Genomic DNA, 23,314 nt, shown 5'->3' on the forward strand with positions numbered 1-23,314 from the left:
CTGCAGTTAACGAGCAGAATGGTTAATTACTCAGTGATTTTTATTTGTCCTGGTGACACGATCTGCTTTCAACGTCCATGCAGTGAAATATATAGAGATCAGCTTTAGTACAAGTTCTGCAGCTAATAGCTTGGGTACAAGATACTGTTGGGTGTATGCTGTAATTAAGAGGGGAGTAGCACAGAGCCAGTTTCTGAAACTGATCTCTTGCTTTTCAAATGGCTTTTATTTAGCAATTTGCTATTATTGCTGCTCTTTCAGAAACTCCTTTTGATTTAAGCAATGTGACCCCATTTATGCCGAGAAATGTGTAAGGGTATTGAGGCCTGTGTGAGAAGAAGGTTGAGGTTGGGATCTCCAGAAAGACTTAAGCACCCAGTTTCTCTGGAATGTTAGTGGGGTGTGGGTGCTGAACTTCCTTATTTTCCTTTGAAAATTCCAGCCTAACTCCCTGCTGCCAGTAATGGATCTGATGGACAGTGATACAAAGAGAGCCATGTTAGCTATTAAAACCCAAGGTGTGCCTTGAGTCTTCACAGCAGATTCCGCCCTGTGCTAGATGCCAAGGAGGGCGGGGGGAACATATTGAAATCAAGGTACAGCAAGTGAGCCAGCCAGCCCGTTTGTGCCCCTGGATGGGTTGTTCATCAGTGGCGCTTGTGGCCCTGTTGCGCCTTCCTCTTCAAAATCTAGCTCCAAGAGGCTCAATAAGCAGGTGATTTCCCAAACCCAGATTGATCTTCTGTGTTGCTTATGTGGTCACTGGGCAGCATAGAGGATTATTTGTAACCAGAGACTCCCAAACCTTCCTCCCCTTTTCAAACTGCTGCCTTCCTTCCCCTGCTTTAACTTGGGTACTCAGACATTGAACCAGTTCTTCTCCCCACCCCCACCCCCACCCCCACCGCACCCTTTCCTCCCCACTATAACTTCTTGATAACTCCCTGATAGTTGTTATATCCAGGCCTGGCTTTACCTGCTTAATCTGGTGTAAGCATTTTATGCTGTCCTACACATCCCCTCTGGGTTGTCAAATTGTAGAGCAGCTCCTATTCCTGGTCCAAATGCCCTTTTGGAAAAGCATGTTAAAGCAAACCTGAAAAGAGTTGCATGGAATGGACCGTCCTGAGCCTGCATCTATATGTGTTCTTGTAATCATTCAGCCTCTGACCTCTCTCACAAGCCAACATATGCTGCTGTTCCTTGATCTTATGTAAGTAAAAGATAGTGGCATCCACCCTCTAGCCCTGAAATGACCAGGCGATCACGTGGAGTAGTTCAGCAAGCTCAGGAGTGATTAGAAGAGATGGGCTGAGGGAGGTGTGGTCTCTCTGATCAGGAGTATGAATGGATGGGTAAATCTGCTGTGCCTGAATGTTTTCTCTGCTTGAAAATCTCATTCCACAAGCCAGTAAGTTTCAGTAGCACATTGGTCAGATCCAGTCCTGCCTAGATCTCCTATATGGAAGTGCACTGCTTCCTTTCTCACTGAGACAGCTGTGAACTTAGCCTTCCCAGTTCACAGTGGGTGTTTATGCTCCACATTTTCTGCTGCAGAGGTTCCCAGACTGTAATCTACTGAGAGCTGGCTGCTCACCTGTTGCTGGCTCGCCTCCTTTCCGGCTGCTAAAATGTCATTAAGACAGCTAAAAACCACACTGCATACTTCACTGTTCTCCATGCAAGCAATGGCCTAGAGGCATTGTGGAACAGCCAAAGGGAGGAGAGGTGTCTCACATGTGGTCCATGCTATGAAAATGGTTGAGCCTCCAGTCTTTCTAACCCACAAATGGAGCTTTGGCACTGCTAACCAGATGTAGCCCATCCTGCGCAGGAGTCCAGCGTGTTGACTGCCTGTGTCCCCAGCATGTCCGACTCCATCCAGCATGCTCACAGCCAGTGTCAGAAACAACAAGGCATTTTGCATGCGTGGCTCTCCATTAAATGAGCAAGCCTTTAATAACATTTATACACAGGGCAGACTTGAGTCAGTGCAAAGACAGTGATCAGAACATCGTCCCCATAAGGACAGGTGTGCATCCCTGCATCTGTCAGCGTGCAGAGAACCTGTTCTCCTCTGTCTGTGCCTTGCACTGATGTTGCAGAGGTAACTGCACTGTGGCTCTACATCCAGTTTCCTTGTAGCTGAATGCTGTCAGCAAATCCATTGTTGCTCTTTAGGGATGACCTTGAAAATCCTATCTCCCGCCAGCAGCAAGGATCGGAGCTGAGGCATTCAAAACTCTGGCATTTGCAGAACAATTCCCAGCTTGATAAACTAGCTGTGAAGAAAGGGCAAGGTCTCATGTTCAGCGTCTGGAACTCTGCGTATGATACCTCCCCACAAGGCTTTATGCTTCTACAACGACTTTTGACAGAGTTGGTTTCCAGAGCTTTGTCAGACTCCTGGCTGCTGTTACATGCCGATGTACTGTAATCTCATGTGCATGTTTCGTTTAGGGGAACAATAAGAGGAGATCTCAAACCATGCAGCTCAATTGCTCCCCAGTGTCAGTGACACCCCTCACTTTCACCTGCACCCTCTTTGCAGCTGGCTTTTGACGGATTTCCTCATGGATCTCTTCCCCAGTATAATGCGTAGTCATCCTCCATTCTAAGCCTTCCCTCCTAAGGTGGTTTTGACCATATTTGAATACTTTTATTTATTTTATTTTTTAACTTGTGCTTTCCATGACTTCTCTTCACAGTTCTGGTTTTACTAACTTTGACTGCATCTCTCTGTCTTCTCCCTTCTGCATCCCACCTTTCCCTCCCCTCCCAGATCTTGCAGTGTTCAAGGAGCGGCTGAGATTGCTAACAGTAGGAGGTATGCAAATAATGAGCCTTTAACCCTTCTGGAGTTCAGGACTCTTTGAATAGGTTATTCTGGGCATGTGCAGAGCGGGTAAAGTTACAAAACCCTTCCATGTTTCATCAACAGTGTCAAGTGTTTTGTATCGTTTTTTAATTTCTCTCTGAATAACAGTGCCTGAGCTAAATGCTTGGTTAGTGATGCTGCCAACATGCATAGACTTATTTTAATCCTGAGTTTTTTCAGGTGCTTTCCATACTGTCCACTTGCATGTCTGGCTTGCCAGAAATCCTATTTCATTGTGCTCAATCATTCTCTGGTATCCCTGATATCTTCTAGAGCCTACAACCTGTTTTGAATTGGCATAATAGTTGGGTAGCTTTCAATGCACCTACCTTTCTTTGACCAGATAGCATTCATATTACTAGGTCCACTTTGCTTTCATCTGAATTGTTATTGTGCATGGAGGCCAATTTTCCCTGTTGGGCACCTAAGGTCAGGCCCTTCTAAGTCTCAGCCTCTAAACAGTCTGTCAGAGGTGCCGAGCCTCTGTGTTGCCATTGATTTCCATATGCTTGGCAGATTTGAAAAATCAAGCACCTAAAGAAACGGCCTACTTCCAGGAATCCAAACGGGGGAATTTTGGGCCAGTGTTTTTAAAGAGATGATCTCTGTGTTAGAATAAAATAACCCTGTATAGCGAATAAATAGAAAGGTTAGGGAGAGCCCGACCACACTGTACTGCCATGGGACTGTGTCTGTGTGCTTCTTCATAGTCCTGTTCTACAGGTTACATGCGGTGACATGGAGAAGTATGGGGGTGAGTAGCAAGGGAATTTGTCCCAGTTGTGTGGCTGGGAACAGCCCACAATCAGATGTGCCCGCCTACAGACTGAGTATATTCCTTTTTCCTGCTGTCACTAGATCCTTGAATCTCGCCCTCCTGACTTGCATCTGACCTAGATCTAAACTGCCTGTGTGCAAACTCTGCCCCTAATCCACACCCTCACACCCAGTTATATGAATTGATCTTTGGTTTCTATAAATACCAACAGTAATACAGAAACTGGAGCATAGCAAAGGAGCAGAGAAACAAAGGTCTGAAAACAACCCTGAACGTTCATCCTAGTGTTCACGTAGCCACCATAAAATTAAAGCAAAAAGTCAAGGGAAGCTCAGAAACCTGAATCTGTAACTGCAGTCCCATTGTGCAGGGGCAGCAGGTTTGTGTAATTTTTGGTGGTACCCAGAACAGGTCCAAGTCTCTCTCTTCTCTCTTTCACACCCCCCCCACCTGCCTAAGGCTCTGGGAGGGAGTTTGGGTGCAGGAGGGGGTGCAGGCTCTGGGAGGGAGTTTGGGTGCAGGAGGGGGTGAGGGGTGCAGCACTTACCTTGGCCAGCTCCCGAAAGGGATCTGCACACCCCTCTGGCAGCAGTTCCTAGGCAGGGGGCTGAGGGGACTCTACATGCTGCTGCCCACAGGCACTACCCCCGCAGGTCCCATTGGCTGGAGTTCCCTGCCAATGGGAGCTGCAGAGTCGGGGCTAGGGCAGCGCGCGGAGACACGTCCCTCCTGGGGCCACAGGGACATGCTGGCCGCTTCTGGGAGTGGCACGGAGCAAGGGTGGGCAGATAGCCGCCTTAGCCCTGCTGTGCTGCCGGTGGTGAGGGCAGCAGCCGGGGCCCCTGGGCTCTCTTAAATTGCCTAGGGGCAGCAGGCAGGGCCAGGAGATGCTCCAGGGGAGGCGAGTTGGGGCAGCAGGCAGGGCCAAGGAAGAGACCTGCCTCCAAACGTTGGTGGAGCCATGCCCCAGGGCCCTGAATATTACTGGCGCACAGACCCGAGGGGCCCATACAACTCGCCACCCCTGGCCAGGTGTCCCCAAGCCCCCATCCTCTAGAGTGGAGGATGAAGGAGTGGGTGAGCCACCACCTTGCAAAGAGCAAGAGGAGGCAAACAGCCTGCATGCACCTAGCAGCTGTCGGGACCCCTAAAGGGATCCGCCTCTATCTCCTAGGGCTGTAGTTCACCCTCTTCTCTTGCTAGTGTCCTGTTGGGTTCCGGGATGTGGCCGGGGGAAGCCCGCCCACAGCTAAAGGCCTCTCTCCCAGCCTATGGGGAGCCCTCCTTGCCAGTGTGGCAGGCTGGCTCGGAGGGCCCCAGCCTAGTACCAAAGAGTTTCCAAGTGGTGGGTGGCTTTTCACAAAACTCATTGGCATTAAACACCCACTTCCTTCTTGAGGCCACGTTTCTGCCAAAAGGCAGCATGTCCATGGCTGAGTTATCAGCTCAGGCCAGTGTAGCACTTCCCTGCTGCCTGTGCTTTTTTAGTACTGCTTCTGGAGTAGAGCTGAAATCCTATGTCCATTCCCCTGGCCTAATCCCCGCTGCCTTCTAGGGCTTGACTACATAGGGAAATTGCTCCAGAATAAGGTAGGGTGTGAATTTAAAGCACTATAGGTATTTCAGAATAAGTGTCCACTATGGGAGCTGTTCTGATTGATTTCCTCATGTAGATTTCCCATTACACATCCTTACTCCTATTGAGGAATAACTACCTTGTGACTGCAGTGGAAACTGCTGTTAATCTAATCACTAACATAACATTCCTGAGGCTCTCAGCATTTTCTTTGGCATTAGAAAATCCCCAGCCTAGGACTGTTCAGGTGGCTGCCTGCTAGTCATGGAGAAGGAGCAAGGCACTCTGTGCAATGTAGTCCCATCTCCTACCCGGTGACCTTGCCGCATCTCTCCCACAGGCTGTTTTGGCTTCACCCTGGTGTGTGTAATTTATATATAAACAACAGCTTCACTTAAATTGTATTTAATTGCTCAACACAGCCAAAAGCAAAGGCTGAGTTGAGCAATCGCTGGGCAAGCAATAAGTGATAGAGGAGGTAGAGAGACCAACTCTTTTTATGCGTATGGAGCCAGATTCTGCCTTTTACTCCCTTTGAAGGCAGTGGGCTCCATTATACCCCAGAGCAGGGGTGGGCAAACTTTTTGGCCCAAGGGCCACATCTGGGTGGTGAAATTGTATGCAGGGCCATGAATGTAGGGCTGGGGCAGGGGGTTGGGGTGCGGGAGAGAGTGTGGGGTGGGGAGTGTGGTATGCAGGAAGGGGCTCAGGGTAAGGGGTTTGGGTGCAGGAGGGGGTGCGGAGTGCGGCAGAGGGATCAGGGCAGGGGGTTGGGGTGCAGCAGGGGGCTCAAGGCAGGGGTTTGGGGGCTCAGGGCAGGGAGTTGGCCTGCGGGCTCCAGCCTGGCATTGCTTACCTCAAGCGGCTCCAGGGTGGCAGCGGCGTACAGCGGGGTTAAGGCAGGCTGCCTGCCTGCCCTGGCCCTGCACCGCTCCCAGAAGTGGCCAACATGTCTGGCAGTGGCTCCTGGGGGTGAGCGGGGGAGGCAGGCGGCTCTGCTGCACGCTGTCCTGCTGCGGGTACCACCCCCAGAGCTCCCACTGGCTGTGGTTCCCTGTTCCTGGCCAATGAGAGCTGCTGGGGGCGGTGCCTTCACGTGAGGGCAGCGCATGGAGCCCTCTGCCCCTCTTTCCCCCCCCCCCTTCCCCCCAGTGGGGGTGGTGTGTGTGTGTGCAGGGATGTGGTGCCGGCCACTTCCGGGGTCAGTAATCCCGTGGGCCTGATTGGAAAGACCAGATGGGCCGGATCTGGCCCACGGGCCGTAGTTTGCCCTCCCCTGCCCCAGAGGTATAAAACCCTGTTGTGGAGAGGAGGCATTCAGCAGCACAAACCACCTGCCACTGCAGTTCAGCTGGAGGCCCCAGATCTAGCCAGCTCGGCCTGGACAGGGCACGAGCATCTTGGAGACACGAATGCAGCGCACGTGCCAGCAGCAGGACTCTGTGGAACTCCAGTGAGACCAGCTGTTCCTTCACCCCCACAGGGAGTGGCTGCCACGTTGCTCATCACTTGCCCATCCCCAGGATGACTCACCTGGAGTGCAGTAGCACAGAGAGATGTCCATTGAGGTAACTCAGCACTGCTGTGATTTGAGCATTAGAAAAGCCAAGAAGACAGACCAGGAACTTGCCACGGACAGGTCCCTCCCCCATGGAAACTCCACTCTAGCCAATTGAGACTTTAACTGCAGGCTTAAATTTGTGTGTTATTAAAGTTGCACCCTCCCACCAAGGCAGGAAATTCTAAACAGCATCCATATTTGTAATGCCATGCATTGTGGCCTCATGTAGCACGGCACATACAGTGTGGGGAATGTAGGGACTGCGTAATACTGAGTTGAGATTTTAGAGGGCCTGACTGTGGACCTAGAGGAGGTCACATGCATTCAAAGACTGGAGTGTTGATATGAGCTGCGATGACTCTTCTGTGTCATTCAGGCTTCGGCCATTTCATGGAAAGTGTATACTGCCATGTGGTCCCTAACCCTTCCTGTGGAAGGCACTAGTCACTCTGTAAATGTGTATTTAGCCACCCAGTAACAATCTTACTCCATGATGTTACCCATCCCTTTGGTGTCATCCTGCCAACCTGTGTGTGGCAGGATTCCAGAGTTGGCACTGTTATGGCACATGGCTATTCATCCCCATATGAGTGCAGAGGAGCTGCAGTGATGGCACAGATGCAAGTGGGATGGCCTGAGCCCTGGGCCGGGTTAAACCCTATATCAAAGCTAAGCAGATTTTTCAGCACCAGGAGACATCAAATCCTGTTTATTTGCTTTTACTAGTTCACCACACTTCTAGTTAATAGGTAAGTGTGGCCTAATGGTTAGAACAGGAGACTGGTGGTGGTCAGGATTCCAGGGTTCTGGTCCCAGCTCTGCCGCTGACTTGCTGGGTTATGAAAGGAAAGTCCTTTTCAGTGCCTCAGTTTCTCTGTCTCAAGCATTTTGACCTACCTCACAGAGGTTGTGGTTTCATGTTTGTCACTCGCTTTGAGTTCCACTGAGGTGCTATAGGGCAGGATAGTAATTACTGAACATCAACAGGAAGGTTATTTTTGTGGATTTAAAAATACCCCCTTCACAACTTGAAACTTCCTGTCCAGAGTTCCAGCTTGGTTCTGTGGCCCATTTATGCCCTCTAAAAAAAGGGCTTGACAGTATAAAAGCTGCTGGGAGCATGCCTGTAATTAGCTGTGCTAATTATCTGCCTGTTTTACTAGTGCCTTCAAATGATGTTAAACAACCTTCAAATACATTCATGCCAATACAGCGTCCATGATTAAATTGCTCCATCAGTGCTCACTTTTAAATCAGAGGTCCTTCCACTTTCAAAAGTGGGCATTGAAAGGTGCTCTGATAGAGGGAGCCCTAAAGAGCCATTAACATGGAGTGACCTTGTCTAGATGTGACTAGGCAGCTGAGAATGTAGACAAACCACTGCATGGACACAGGATGGCTCCTATCAGTGGACTCCAGTTACCGCAGGCAGGTCAGGAACTCTGTCTCTGCCCAGAGGAGTTATTGTTAGTCCAAATATGGAATGAAAATAGAATTTCTTAGCAGATCTCTATCTGCTTTGAAACAAGGTACAAGGAGCAGGGCTGAGTTACATATAAATAAGGGGGCGGGGTGTACTAGCCAACACTCCCACCTAGCTACCTGCTTCTAAAAGGAGATGATCTGCTCAGAGAGACAGTTGTAATGGTGTTTAAATTGTAATCCTGTGAGCCAGCGTACAGCTTTGGTAATGTCTGGGGGAGCTTGGTGGGGAAGAAACCTCATGGCACAATTGGCCTGTTGGTAGAGGAGGAATGGCATATATAAGGCCATATTAGTAACATCTCTGGTTACCACTGGTGTACAGGTTAATCATTAAGGGATTGCCTTTGGTAATGGGATGTTGCATAGGCATTGCTACCCTGTTCTGAGCCCCTCATCTCCCCCTTGCCAGTTCTTTGCTTTGAGCCCTGTATTTGAGTCCCATGTAGATTTCCTTACAGACCATTAATTTATTTTAAGCTGAAACTTTCCATTTACTATGCTGAAGGCTTCAGCATCGCCTCCTCAGATACCAAGGTGTGGTGAGCTTGGTATAAGAACCTACCCACCACAGGGGAAAACAAAGAGCTCCAAGGGTGGCCAAGTTTAAACTCATAGGCCTGAACAGGCTAACGGGGCCATCTCCTGGGAAGAGTAGCAAAATCCTCCTGCCTGTCTGCCTACAAAGAGGGCTTTGCTCAAAGCACGTGGGTCCCATTTATTGTAAAATACTTCTCTCCCCCGCATGAGCTATTCAGAAGAGTCCACTGCAGAATCCTGAAACTGACGCAGCTTTCTTTATCTTGCTTTCCTTCCTTATTTTTTATTGTTTTGGGTCGGTCCGTTTAACCTTTTTGTTTTCTGCTTCAACTTTGTTTTGTTAATTCCAAACATGTGGTGAAATCTGTTTGCTCAATGACTCTGGCCAATCCTCTTTGTTTTTTCTTCTCTCACCTATATTATATTCCTAAAATGTATTTTGTGTATGTGGGACTCAATCCATCTCAATTCAACACTCAATTTAATTACCAATTTATATGCATATATATTGCTTTGTTGTGTTTGTATCCTGGCGTTGCCTGCGTGCCTTTTGTAATAACCTTTTTGTTCTGTGCTTGTGTGTTTGTTTAATTACTGCTTGGTTATTTATCCACACAAACCTCCTTCATGCTTATTTTTGGTTTTTGTGCTGCTTTTTTGTCATCCTCCCCACAACCCTGGTTCCTGTGTGACTGTCCATGTCCGAAACCACACCCCTCTCTCTCTCCTGCTTTGGCTTGTCTTACCCATGAAATCCTGCAGGGTTTTATGGACTTGATGAATCGGATCTCGACAAGGTCTTCCACTTGCCCACGACCACTTTCATTGGAGGCAATGAGTCGGCTCTTCCGCTCCGCGAGATCATCCGCCGCCTGGAGGTAAGACAAGTGCAGGGGAATTGCACAGCCTTCAGAAAACCAGGCTGTTCCATGTGGTTCCCAATTTGGGATCTGTATCGGGAGATTTAATAATAAAACTCTGAATGCTACTTCCCCCTGCCTCACCAGAGATCAGAATTCTCTGTTCCCCTTTCCTTTATTACTCATATTCAGCCCTTAACATGGCACTCTTCATCCATGGATCTCCAAGCTCTTCACAGCAATAGGAGGCGCTGTTATCCCCGTTTGACAGCTGGAGAAAGAGGCTGTGAGAGATTGTGATATGCCCAAGATCACACAGTGAGTTAGGTCACTGTGACTTAACCAAGTTCTGCTTACTACCAATCCAGGGACTGGTATTGCCAGCCCCAAGTGTATAGATTTCCTAAGTGCGGTCCCTCCCCAAGAATCATGAGATCGTAATAAAAATACTCCCAGATTTATTATTAGCCTTCTGGATTTTGAGCCTTTAGGATCACATTTTCCAGCCACAATCTGCGATCGTGAGGGAATAGAAACTTTTTCTTCACTTATGAAACGTGAGATTCTCCCATCATCACAAGACTCCAGGAGCTGGAAATTCAAGAAAAAAACTAGATATCATATGACTCCATAAATATTATAGAATTAGTAACACTGAGAGCCTGACCCATTGCAGACATCCCCAAAACAGTATTGAAAGCAGGAGAATGTCACTCCCAGCCCTGCACTCAAGATAACAGTGGATGGAGGAAGCGGCTGGGACCTGTAACTGAAGGCTTGGCAGGGAGAAAGCTTTCTGGCCCATGATGGACATTTGTAGTAGTATTCTCTTCCAGCAGCCATGTTATGTATCTGGAAGGCTCAGTGCCTCAATCTGGGATTGAAGCAAATATTTCCAACTCATAGTTGTGCTCTCATTCCAGGAGTTGGATCTCGGGGGCTGGTGCTACAGGGCAGTGGGGTGCTGTCATAAGTAACTTGTGCCCCCTTCTGCTTCATCCAAGGAGCCACTATAGGGAGAATGAGAGCCAGATGCTTGTTAGGATGGTGGGTGCTAAACCCACTGGATGTCTGTGGATGGAGGAGTGAGGTGATGGCCAAAGTCAGCCCGCTTTTATGGGGCGGGCAGGCACAAGGAGGGAAAGCTGGGCACCATCCCTCTAACAGATTCACTAAGGAGTTGAGATGAGGGAAGAGCAGCCCTGGTGCAAACAGACACCTTGCTCTGTCAGTGGTTGGAGCATGTACCCTTGGCCTGCTGCTCTTGCAGGAGTAGGGAGGGAGCAGGTGCTGCTGATCATGCTTCCAATGAAGGAAGTAGGGCAAGGAGCCAGTTACTCGGTCACTGTCACTTCTTTGTGCACCTAGTCACACCAGGTGCAACCATCCAACTGCCCAGCCCTCAGCAGCTCCTGCCCAGCCCAGCTTTGTTCATTCTCACTATGAAGCTCCCTTCTCCCTAGGAGTCACTGAGTTTCATGCTTCACCCCGGTCCATAGAAGGACTGTGATCACCTCCTTTTATGCATCAGTGGTGGCAGCCGCGCTGTAACACATTATATATTTCAAGGGGTTGTGCAAACCCCAGATGATAGAATATTGCACATGCTATGTTACCTTGATTATGAAAGGAGGAGCTGTGCATGGTAACTGTTCTGTCCTGAGGGCTGTGTTCTGGAGCTGTTGCTCTCAGAACCAGTCAGTGTTCAGAAAACTGTGTGTAATCTATGGCTCACAATCTCAAATACAGCACATTTTCTCAGTAAGATGCATCTAGTCTGAAACCATCAGCACAGCTTAAAAAACAGGACAGCACCTGCCAAGCCATAGTCTCTTCATACCTTCAACATCAAGTCCTGACTGCTAGTCCTATGTGCTAACATTAAGGACCAGATTTCTAAGAATGCTGAATGTGTTGGGTCCTGAGCTCTTGCAACAATCTGGCTCCATATATCTTGTGCCTCAGCATGCCCTTCTCTGGTTGTCAGGCAGGTTCTTGTTCCAGGTAACTCCCTAGCATGCACTGTGCTGTTGACAGTGCATCTCCCACATAACCTCATTAGGGCTATGCCTGTGCCTTCTGCAGAATACCTCTATTCTGTAAGTATGGACTAAGCAGCTCCCTGGAGCGACCCTATGGCTGATACAACCTCAGCAGCTGGGGAATAGCTCGGGAGAGGAGTGAGCAGTCTGTAGCAGGGCTGGATTTCACAAAACACTGGCAGGTCTCTTCGCTTTCTGATGTGCCAGAGGCCCAACGTGCCCTGGTGTTAGGGGGATGCAGGAGGTTGTTCTAGTACTGCTTGGGCCTTCTGTGCCATTTGCAGGGCTCCTTGAATTCTGAACGAGGAGCCCATGCCACATGCGGTGACAGGCATTTATTACATTTTATACTTTGCAGGGCAAAAGTGACTTAAATCTCTTGCTTTACCTTGTGTTCCTCTTTCCTGTGTTAAATAGATGGCTTACTGCCAGCACATTGGCGTGGAGTTCATGTTTATTAATGACCTGGAGCAATGTCAGTGGATACGGCGGAAATTTGAGACTCCAGGAATCATGCAGTTTACCACTGACGAGAAACGCACCCTACTGGCAAGGCTGGTGCGCTCAACCAGGTATTCTGTCTACCTTTGGTGTCCCTCTGGTGCCGTATGGATGGGGTGGTTCGGTGATGTCCCACGGAGCTCTTAGTGCCACTGATTTGCCTATGGTACTTGTCCAGCCCCGTCACCTATGTATCTGAAACTCTCTTTAATGTATTTATCCCACAATACCCTGTTATACAGATGGGGCAGTTGAGGCACAGAAAGGCTACAGGACTTGCCCAAGTCTGTAGCAGAGCAGGACTTGAATTCAGGGTGGTTCTTCGAGTGCTTGCTCATATCGATTCCAATTAGGTGTGCGTGCGCTGCGTGCACGATCGTCGGAAGATTTTTACCCTAGCAACACTTGGTTGGTCAGCTGAGGCGCCCCCTGGAGCGGCGCCTTTATGGCACTGTATATATGCCCCGGCCGACCCAATGCCCCCTTAGTTCCTTCTTACCACCCATGACGGTCGTTGGAACTCTGGAGCGCGGCTTAGCTGGTCTCCACTCTCCCTAGCATTCGCTTTAGTACCTGTTAATAGTTTCTGATTAGTTGTTAATAGTTGGTTATAGTTGTTAATAGTTGTGAATTACTTAGTATAGTTAGAGTTAGTTTAATTAGTGGGGGGGACAGGGTCTTCTCCCTTCTCCCCTATCCCGGTACCCAGGCCCATGCCTGGGTCTCCAGGCTTCAAACCCTGCTTGGCTTGCCAGAGGCCGATGCCAATGGGAGACCCCACGACTCTTGCCTAAGGCTCCTGCACCGTCGACTCTAGCGCCACAAGGGCCGTCGAGTCCGGTGCACATAAGCTCCCCAGTGCATACCGCGGTCGAGCTGAGACTACCCTCCACACCAGAGACCTTTTCAATGGCGTGGGACTTGATCGCGCTCACAGAGCCGACTCCTCTGCAGCTGGCAGCACGGACGGTGCTGTCCAAGGGAAAGCCGTCCCTCATGCGACCACTGTCGCTGAGTGAAAGACGACACTGGTCCCGATCTTCTTCCTGGCACCCATCACGACGACGCTCTCAGTCCCGGCACTGTTCTCGTTCTCAGCGCCGGTTGTACTCGTGACACCACTAAGGCTCGTGGAGATCCGGACGTGTTACCGCCGGTACCGAGCGGCACTCAACCTGGAGCCGATCCCGACGCCGATCTCACCGGAGGTCGCCATTGAGATCCAGATCAGGCTCCTGGTACCGATACGACCGCAGGCACCGATCAACGTCTCAGTACAGTTCTGTCTCACGGCACCGGTCCCCGGCACCGTACAGCACTGGGGTACTTGGCACCGGCACGAACAGCACCGTCTTGGCCATCTCGCTCCACCTCTGTCTTCATGCTCACAAGGTGGCTATCACGCCCAGGACCAGGGCGGTACAGGCCAGTGGCTAGAAGGCCAGGACAAATATCAGCTTGTATTTTAAAGAATCCTTATTGAGGTTGCAGGAAAAAAACATCCCGATGTGTAGAAAGAATAATAAATATGGCAGGTGACCAGCTTGGCTTAACAGTGAAATCCTTGCTGATCTTAAATGCAAAAAAGAAGCCTACAAGAAGTGGAAGATTGGACAAATGACCAGGGAGGAGTATAAAAATATTGCTCAGGCATGCAGGAGTGAAATCAGGACGGCCAAATCACACTTGGAGTTGCAGCTAGCAAGAGATGTTAAGAGTAACAAGAAGGGTTTCTTCAGATATGTTAGCAACAAGAAGAAAGTCAAGGAAAATGTGAGCCCCTTACTGAATGAGGGAGGCAACCTAGTGACAGAGGATGTGGAAAAAGTTAATGTCCTCAATGCTTTTTTTGCCTCTGTCTTCACGAACAAGGTCAGCTCCCAGACTGCTGCACTGGGCAGCACAGTATGGGGAGGAGGTGACCAGCCCTCTGTAGAGAAAGAAGTGGTTCGGGACTATTTAGAAAAACTGGACGAGCACAAGTCCGTGGGGCTGGATGCACTGCATCCGAGGGTGCTAAAGGAGTTGGCGGATGTGATTGCAGGTGAGGCTTGGAAGTCACCTAACTGGAATTGATATAAGCAAGCACTCAAAGAAGAAAAAACGGTTACTCACTTTTTGTAACTGTTGTTCTTCGAGATGTGTTGCTCGTATCTATTCCATTCCCCCCAACCTTCCCCTCTGTCAGAGTAGCCAGCAAGAAGGAACTGAAGGAGGGTCGGTCCGGCAGGGTCGTGTATAGAGCGCCACTCCAGAGGGCTCCACAGCTGGCCCAACGAGTAGCTGCTAGGGGAAAGTTTCCAACAGCCGAGCACGCGGCACATGCACACCTAACTGGAATAGATATGAGCAACACATCTCGAAGAACAACAGTTACAAAAGGTGAGTAATGGGTTTGTTTGGTTTTTTCTGTATTGAGTCTGATCTCTAGCAACCTCATTCTCTGAGACTTCAGCTATCTCACTGATGTCCTGACCCTTCTGACCCCTCGGCCTCCCATTTCTTTTCCACTGCCTCCTTGTTTGACCTTAACCCTGTATTAATTCCCACACTCCTTGCAATGGCTCCTCTCTCAACCTTGTCTGAGTATTGCTCTCACCAATCTCCCATCACCAAGTTCCTTCTCTCAGGCCACCATCTCGTCTCTTTCAACATCACCTCCTGCCCCCCACCCCGAAGCTTTCTGTGGTCTCCAGACCGTCAACGCCTTTGATGGCCTTGCTGTTCTCAGATGTTTCCACTGTCAATTTTTGTTGTGGAACCTCGCTCAGCTATCCCCCATCTCCCCTAGTGCCTGATTCCTCTGCTCCTGAATGTTTCCAGGGGGAGTTTCACTTTCTCCATTGTGGGTGTGTTTCTCTTCCTTCAATCCTTCCCTCCTCTTTTCCACTCAGTGCTATTCATCACTGCCCACTGGTTCCAGCTCACAGACACTCAGCCTTTGCCTCCCTTCTGAAATGCCCCCCCATCTTGCATCTTTTCCCCTCCCTGCTCAAGGTCTTCTCAGCTCCTTCAAGGAGATCAACAAGATTATAATGAGTCTTCCACCAGCCCCCACTTCCCTTCTTCTCTTCTGTCACAGACAGAGGTTTTTGATTGCTCCCTACCTTTGCCTTCTCCCCTTTTCCACCCCATCTCCATTCACTGCCACTGCCCCCTGCACCTCTCCTCTAACTCCTGGAACCTCCCCACTTGGACTTTCCATTCCATTCACTGCATCCGCTCTTCCCAAGTTCCCGTTTTGCAGGCGCTTCTCGGGGCCCTCTTCTTCCACCCCTCTGCAGCTTTTGGTGCTCTTGATTAGAACGTTCCATTTTGAAATCTTGACTACCCTCCCCCCCTTTTGGTTTCCACCACTCCAGCCTACCGCTGCCTGTTAGCCAGTGGCTGTTGGCTGCTCATGGGAATTCTTGGCATTTACAATCTAAATATAGCTTTAGGTATATTTTATCCTTCTCTCTTGCCCTTCATGTGTTCCTTTCATTCTTAGATTAGGACCAGTGTTGGGCAGGGACTGTGCTGGGCATGGCTAGCACTTTGTACATAGTGTGTGCTATCCTAGTAGTAATAATTATAAGGGCATAACACAGCCAATGGTGCATAGAAGAAGCACTTGCACAAGTGACCTGTCGGTCTATATCGTCCATCTGTGACTCCCCCACTAACGTCCCTGTGGGTTCTCTGGCCCATGCAATAGGCTGTAGCCTGACCATTGACTTCTGTCTGACTCTGCCTTTCAGGTTTGAGGAGTTCCTCCATCGGAAATGGTCTTCGGAGAAGCGGTTTGGCTTGGAAGGCTGTGAGGTGCTTATCCCAGCCCTAAAGACCATCATTGACAAGTCAAGTGAGAATGGAGTGGATTATGTTATCATGGGAATGCCACACAGGTAACAGGATCCTTATCTCTCCACCCCATATTTTGGCAGTGGGGGCAGCTGGCAGGTCAGAAAGATGTAGGCAGGTGGCAGTTGGTTGGTGGGGCTGAGGTGTAAAGGGAAGCTGGCTTCCCCTAGAACTCTTGCTTCTAGCATGAGATGACTGTTTTTCCAAAGATTATTAAGTGTAATTTGATTGAAAATGATATCAACAAACTGAGATCCAAATGCATCTTGGGCATTAGCATCACCCATTCATAGCTAACATCACCCATTATACAAGGTGGCAGGAAATGTATCTTAACATACAGGGAACACCCTGTGCCTTTCTAAACAAAATGCCCAGTAAGCCCTTAATCTAGGGTATGTGTTGTACCTCCTGCAGAGGAGCCAGGGGTTCCCTGTGGATATTGAGGCCCTGTCGCTCAGGTGCACAATACTAGGCAGTTTGGACCTGTGTTTTAAGAAGGTCTGGCCTTGCAACACAGATTTAACTGGAATCTGGGCCCAAATTAATTGGGACGTGTAAAGAATGGTCTTCCTGAGGTGGCTGCCAGCATAGGGGAATCTCCTGTGGCTGTTTCTGCCAGAGTCCGGCATGAGTAAATCATAGTATTGCAAAAAGAACCCCCCCATGGGACAGGGTGCTGCCGCATGGCCCACCTTGCTTTCCTCTTCAGAAGGAGCGCGGGGTACTGGAGTCTCTTGCCACAGACTGTACCACCAGTTGCGGGGGGCGTGGGGGAAAGTAAAACTGCTTGTTCTTGGTGTAAAATAGGAAGAGGAATGGGTCCTTTGCCTTGGTTTGAAGCATAGATGGTGGGGTGAGAAGCACTCTCTCCAGACAGGCAGCATAGAGTGCAAAGCAAGCTGTCCACCTGTAGCTGACTGTGGCATTGATTTCACAGAGGGCGTCTGAATGTTCTCGCCAACGTGATCAGGAAGGAGCTGGAGCAGATCTTCTGTCAGTTTGATTCCAAGCTGGAGGCTGCCGATGAGGTGAGTGAGGTTTGAGCATAGTCTAAGCAAGCAGCTGCATGAGAGTATAGGTACAGTATGCAGCGGGGCTCTTTCTCCAGACAGCAGACGACACTTGGCAATCCCTGTTCCTAGAGGCCCCAGCAGAATTCACGAGAAGACCACATGAGTTGTCAGGCTTAGGGTCCCATCTAGCCTGGTATCCCATCTCTGACAGTGGCCAGCACCAGCTGTATCAGAGGGAGGTGCAAAAATCCCCTTAGTGGGCAATTCTGGAATAACCTGTCCATACAGGAAACCTCTGCCTGTTCCTGACCCTCGTCAGTTAGTGGTTGGCTTGTCCTGAACCAGGAAGGTTCATAACCCTTCTGTTTTTCTTATTCTGTGACTTACCGTTGGGTGTTCTCCTTATCCAGGTGCATAACTAGTTATTTATTGATCCTGCTCAGTTCATGGCCTCGATACCTTGTGGCAATGAATTCTGCAGGGTAAATGTTGTTTTAAATGTCTTGTCTCAGTTGATCCAGTTTCCAAGCCAAGACAGTACTTTATCCCATGACTGTTTTGTTTACCTTAATAGCTTCTTGTGAGACTTGGTAGCCTCTTCAAAATAGTCTTGAGTCCAGTAAATTATGAATCTTGGTTCTCCTGTAGCCTCTACCTTGCTGTCAGAGATGCTAGCGTTGACACAAGCTGGGCTGATCTGTCCCTATCCTATCATGAGCTTCTAGGTCAGGCTTCCCCCTTTCTTCCATAGTGTGGCCCACATGTTGGTAGAGAGATCATTTTATGGAGCATCTCCCCTCTGTAGCATGTTCTGATTTTTGGCCACATGCCATGCCACTAGCAGCTATAATAATTCCTTGTTCCTCTTCGAGATGTGTTGCTCATGTGCATTCCACAATAGGTGTGCATGCTCGCCACGTGCACCGGTGCTGGAAGTTTTTTCCCTTAGCAGTACCTGTAGGGGGAAGCACCCCTAGTGACCCCTGGAGTGGCACCGCCCTGGTGCGGTAGAAGGGGCGCTGCCAGTGAAGGTGCTTCGGAACTGCTCTGCTCCAGCTCTTCTTCTGTAGCTTTCCCTCTTGGACTCTGTTAGTTCATAGTTAGTTCTGCCTCTAGTTTAAACCAAAACAAAAAGTAGCTTTAGTTAGAATTAGTTAAGTGCGCCTGGGTCAGGGCATGCCCTGTGCCCCAGGCTTTAAGTCGTGTGACACTTCCAAATGGCCTATGCCGTGAGTGAGCCGCACACAGACTGTTTACGCTGTCTGGGGGAACCCATCTCAGTGACTGAAGCAAGATTTGCAGACCTTTCAATCCGCTCTTTTCTTGGTCGAGGGACATTCGGCTCCAAGCCATTTTGACACCACTGCACCGCTCCAAGTCAGTACCGTGGCATCGGTGCGCGGTGACCCAACTGTGCCCTCCACCAGTCAGCACCACTCCCCGTCCATGGGACATTCTAAAAAGGCGAAGAAGAGGTCTTGTCCACCAAGGCACCGGAGCAAGACTGGGGAAGAGACTAGACCCACGTTGGACAGCTCTTGGTCCCTATCGGCCTCATGGCCTCTGACTCAAGTTGAGCGGAGTAGCCCGGCTCACTCTGAGCCGACCTCCCTGGACGCCAGTGGCCACATTCGGGTGCCCTCCATGCTGGAGGCCCTGGAGGCGGCTCGAGACGTTATGTCTCTCCGCCTACAATATGGACCAAGACATTTTCCTGACAATGCTCTGTCCCAAACCCCTTGCGTCCAGTGAGGAGCGCCGCCTCCACGTTCTGGATGTGAGACGGGCCCTGGTCTTTTACCTGAAACGTACGAAACCATTCAGAAAGTGCTCACAACAGTTCATCGCCTCGGCCGAACACATGAGAGGCTGGCCGATCTCCACTCAGCAACTCTCCAACTGGGTCACCTTATTTATCCATGCTTGTTACAACCTGGTGGGAGTTCCCCCACCGTGATTGTGAGGGCACACTCGACTAGGGCGCAAGCCTCGTGGGCTGCCTTTCTGGCCCATGTCCCTATTCAGGAAATCTGTTGGCTGCCACATGGTCATCAGTTCACACTTTCACCTCGCATTAAGATCGTCTCCCAAACCAGGGAGGACACCGGGTTCGACAGGGTAGTGCTCCGTCCCGAGTGTCTGTGAACTCCTACCCACCTCCAACAAATATAGCTTGGAATCACCTACTGTGGAATGCACATGAGCAATCACTCGCAGAAGAAAAGACAGTTATCTTTCCGTAATAGGTGTTCTGTGAGATGTTGCTCATGTGCACTCCACATCCTGCCCTCCTTCCCCTCTGTCGGAGTTGGGGGGAACTGAGGGTGGGGGGAGCGTGCAGCGCCCCTTATACTGCGCCAGGGCAGCGCCACACTCATTGGGCCGCTCCCCTATGGCTACTGCTAAGGGAAAAACTTCCGGCACCGCTGCACATGGCGAGCACGCACACCTCTTGTGGAATGGACATGAGCAACACATCTCGAAGATGGAACAGGTAACTGTGTTTTTTGGGGGAAGGGGAAGCTTGTGTATATTTGTGCCCCTTCTTACACTTACACAATTTTACTTCACCTGTCCCAATCTTTCTCTCACCCTAGTGAGTTTATTCCCACTTCTTCCTGATCTCCCACTTCCAGACCCCGCTTCCTTCTCTTCTCTCCTCTCCCCCCTGCCCCATCCACCTCCCTTGCTCTCTCCAGACCCCATGCACTTGCCTCCTTTCCTCAGTGCTTCTACCTCCTGGCTGCTGTCCCACCCTCAATACCCTTTGGTTCTCCCATCTCTAGGGTATAAATGAGGTCAGATGCTTATTGGAGGTGCACAGAATACAGCTGGTGACCAGGACTTATGTTGTTGAACTTGGATGCTTAAAGCTAGTAGTACCTAGGTACCCAAACAAGAGCCCTGCCTTGGCTTCAATGGGAGCAGGACTGGGTTCTTAAACAATATAAATGATTTTCACCTTTGTGGTTAATATTTGGGGCACCTCTGTGATATCAGCAAATGCACGTGCTCTGTGGATTCAGTGTTTCTGGTAATTGCAGCTCTAGCTGAAGAACTCCAAATTCATGACACTTGTATACTCCACATGGCACTAGCAGATGCTGCATACCCATGCTGTGAATCTATGGACTGCGGGAGGCATCGGGGACTCCTGCTCTCATCCGAAATCTCCCCAAGCTCTGCCGCCCATGCTCCTCTCTTGACTCTGCTGTTTCTCTCCAGGGCTCGGGAGACGTGAAGTACCACTTGGGAATGTACCACCGGAGGATTAACCGTGTCACCGAGAGGAACATCACCCTCTCCTTGGTGGCAAACCCCTCTCACTTGGAGGCTGCAGATCCAGTGGTTATGGGCAAGACGAAGGCAGAGCAGTTTTATTGTGGGGACACTAAAGGAAAGAAGGTAAAGAGCACCGAATATCTCTCATCCAGTGTCTGTTACAAGTTTATTCAAACTCGGCTCGTAGCTGATTGAAGGGAGGCAAACTGCTCCATCAGGGAGCCAGATTAGCTGAAGAAGTCCATGTGGTTTGTTTTTCCATTCTAAATTTCCCCAGAGATCTGGAATGCTGTCTGCCACAGGAAGAGTTCTGGTCCTACATAAAGCACCCTCTCCTGTTTTATTCCTCCATCAAGAGTCAGAGCAGTGCCGCTTCTGTCCTCCTCCAACTTAACTGAGCCGTAGCGAGCAGCGGAAGTAGCGACTCAGCCAAAACGTCCTCTCTGATTTTGGGTGTCTTGGAGTGGGAGGCCAGATTGCTAGGAACGGTGAATGCATGAATCTCCAGTTCAAGTCAGGGGAAGGGGCGGGTGTTCAGCACCTCTGAAAATGGGGCTCAGGGTGTTGCAACTGAGGTATCTGAGAACCGAGGCATCCCAAATTGGTGGCCATTTTAAAAACAAAAAAAATCAGCTTGGTGCTCGTGCTGTGCTGCTACTCAGCGGCAGCTAGAGGCTTTGGTAGTATTCTCAGAGGGGCCGGGGATGGAAATGGGAGGAGATATTGAAGTCGATGAGATGGCAGAAGGCTGGAAGATTCCACAATTAAGCTTTGTATAACTTACTGGAAAGGGATAAGCCAATATTTGGTGGCTATGGTGGTGGATTGCAGCTCTAGACATCACCGTGACTAGGTGATGCAAAGGGGATTCGCTCAGACTGAGAACCACTGGCAGTTACTCTGGAAGTCACTGAGAACAGCAGAGACTGGAGAGAAACAGAGACCATCAGAAAGGGTTGGAGAAAAATATCTGTGGTACGGATCCTCAAAAAGAAAAATAGAATGATGCTGGCAATTTACCAGCCATTAATCCGTTCCCTTGTAAAAAGACACCATGTGAGTGACTGGCCCATGTTCAATAAGAGAAATGGGCTTATGTGGAATCATCGCAGACTCTTCTTCACTTTGGTCTACTAACAAAATGTAGTGGAGGAAGAGGACACAGAGGATGGAGGATCTGTTTGTTTCAGTGAATTTGATCAAGTGCCTCATTTAGTTCAGATGTCCTATGCTCTTTTAGGGTCTGGACAAAGTCTTAAGGCATATTGTAAAGTGCGGTAATGGAAAGCCCCAGCGAATGACGCATGAGAGTCGTCAGTGGGATTGGGGTTAGATCCATTCTGAAAGAGTAGTTAACAAGCAGACCCACCCTAGAATTGCAAACCCCACCGACAGAGAAATAACACTAAGGAACCTCAAGAGGGAATAATGTGAGAGTCAGGCTGCAGTGATGCAGCCTAAGGCATCAGGGAATGGGGAGGGAGGTCCCTTTTGCGGCAGGAGATCTCTGCGACAAGTAACCAGGTGTGAGAGTGTCTGGGTGAAGTCCTGGTTCCATTGCAGTTGGTGGGAGTTTTGCCACTGACTTCAGCATAGCCAGGAGTTGCATGTCTAGAGGCATGTTGTGCAGCAGGGAGTCACTTTCTCTTATAGAAAATGACTATAAACAAACTCTCCCTCCCCAGATAAACCTGACCAAACTGAAGGAACTGAATGTAAATCGAGGATCACTGTGATCCTGAGAGGTGCCCTTGGCTTGGAATAGGTAGTGGGGGAACAGAGGATCCATTCCTTGAGAGAGAACAGCTGTGTCCTTCAACATGTATCCTGATGTGAAAGAACAAGCCATAAAAAATGGGCTGTTGTAAGCAACTTCAGTGTCTGGCTTATAACAAACATGTATCCAATACCCTGGGAGAGGTATAAGGGTGAGATTCAACGAGATCAAAAATAGCCCTGGTCCTTTGTGGGAGGACAGAGAATATACCAAGACGAACACTGTCCTCTGGTACGGCAGCATCTGTAGACAGCAGTCCATGTCTAGCGTGATTAGGCAGCAGCCTCACACAGATACTAGTGGAATTCCCATTTTAATTGCTGCACCTGAAGTGTCCTCACTAACGTTTGAGGTGGCTTGTGAAATGCACATCCTTTCTCTATGCGCATGAATTTTTTCAACCCACACTTGGGAGGGAAGTCTGTCATCATTAAAATCAAAAGCAACCACTAATTTTCATTTAGGATGATTCCCTTTTTCCAAAAGCTGGAGAAGTGAGATGAGCACTGGCTGGTGCTCAGTAAACTTTATCCACCACTGGGACTGGTTCCAATGTAACACTCAGCAGTAGATCAGTTAATTGGCATAATCCACTGATTGCCTTTAATTCCAAGAATCATGTTTTAACTAGGGCTGTAAATTAATCACTATTAACTCACACGAATAACTAAAAAAAACTATTAAAAATCACGATTAATCGCACTGTTAAACAGAATGCCAATTGAAATTTATTAAATATTTGTGGACGTTTTCTACATTTTCAAATATATTGATTTCAATTACAACACAGAGTACAAAGTGTATAGTGTTCACTTTATATTTTTTTATTACAAATATTTGTACTGTAAAAAAACAAAGAAATAGTATTTTTCGATTCACCTAATACAAGTACTGTAGTGCAATCTCTTCATCATGGAAGTTGAACTTACAAATTGTAGAATTATGTACAAAAAAATAACTGCATTCAAAAATAAAACAATGTAAAACAAGTCCACTCGGTCCTACTTTAGCCAATCGCTCAGACAAACAAGTTTGGTTAAAATTTGCAGGAGATAATGCTGCCAGCTTCTTCTATACAATGTCACCTGAAGGTGAGAACAGGCATTCACATGGGCACTTTTGTAGCCAGCGTTGCAAGGTATTTACGTGCTAAACATTCATATGCCCCTTCATTGTTC

The 23,314-nt window shown here is 49.0% G+C and overlaps 1 protein-coding gene across 10 annotated transcripts in view; it reads left to right on the plus strand.

The window, feature by feature from the left end:
- OGDH (oxoglutarate dehydrogenase) overlaps positions 1-23,314 on the plus strand; it is a 94,458-nt gene that overhangs the window by 54,760 nt on the left and 16,384 nt on the right. For 6 of the 10 annotated variants that reach the window (XM_045002875.1, XM_045002876.1, XM_045002873.1 and 3 more), the window contains 6 exons: positions 2,783-2,827; positions 9,578-9,693; positions 12,135-12,289; positions 15,959-16,105; positions 17,002-17,092; positions 20,303-20,482. In XM_045002875.1, the coding sequence (XP_044858810.1) occupies positions 2,783-2,827; positions 9,578-9,693; positions 12,135-12,289; positions 15,959-16,105; positions 17,002-17,092; positions 20,303-20,482 (734 nt within the window). The remainder of the gene's footprint in view (positions 1-2,782; positions 2,828-9,577; positions 9,694-12,134; positions 12,290-15,958; positions 16,106-17,001; positions 17,093-20,302; positions 20,483-23,314) is intronic. The other 4 variants (XM_045002878.1, XM_045002877.1, XM_045002880.1 and 1 more) reach the window with 1 other exon arrangement.

Source organism: Mauremys mutica, chromosome 2 (assembly GCF_020497125.1).
Source record: "Mauremys mutica isolate MM-2020 ecotype Southern chromosome 2, ASM2049712v1, whole genome shotgun sequence".
Taxonomy (NCBI): domain Eukaryota; kingdom Metazoa; phylum Chordata; order Testudines; family Geoemydidae; genus Mauremys; species Mauremys mutica.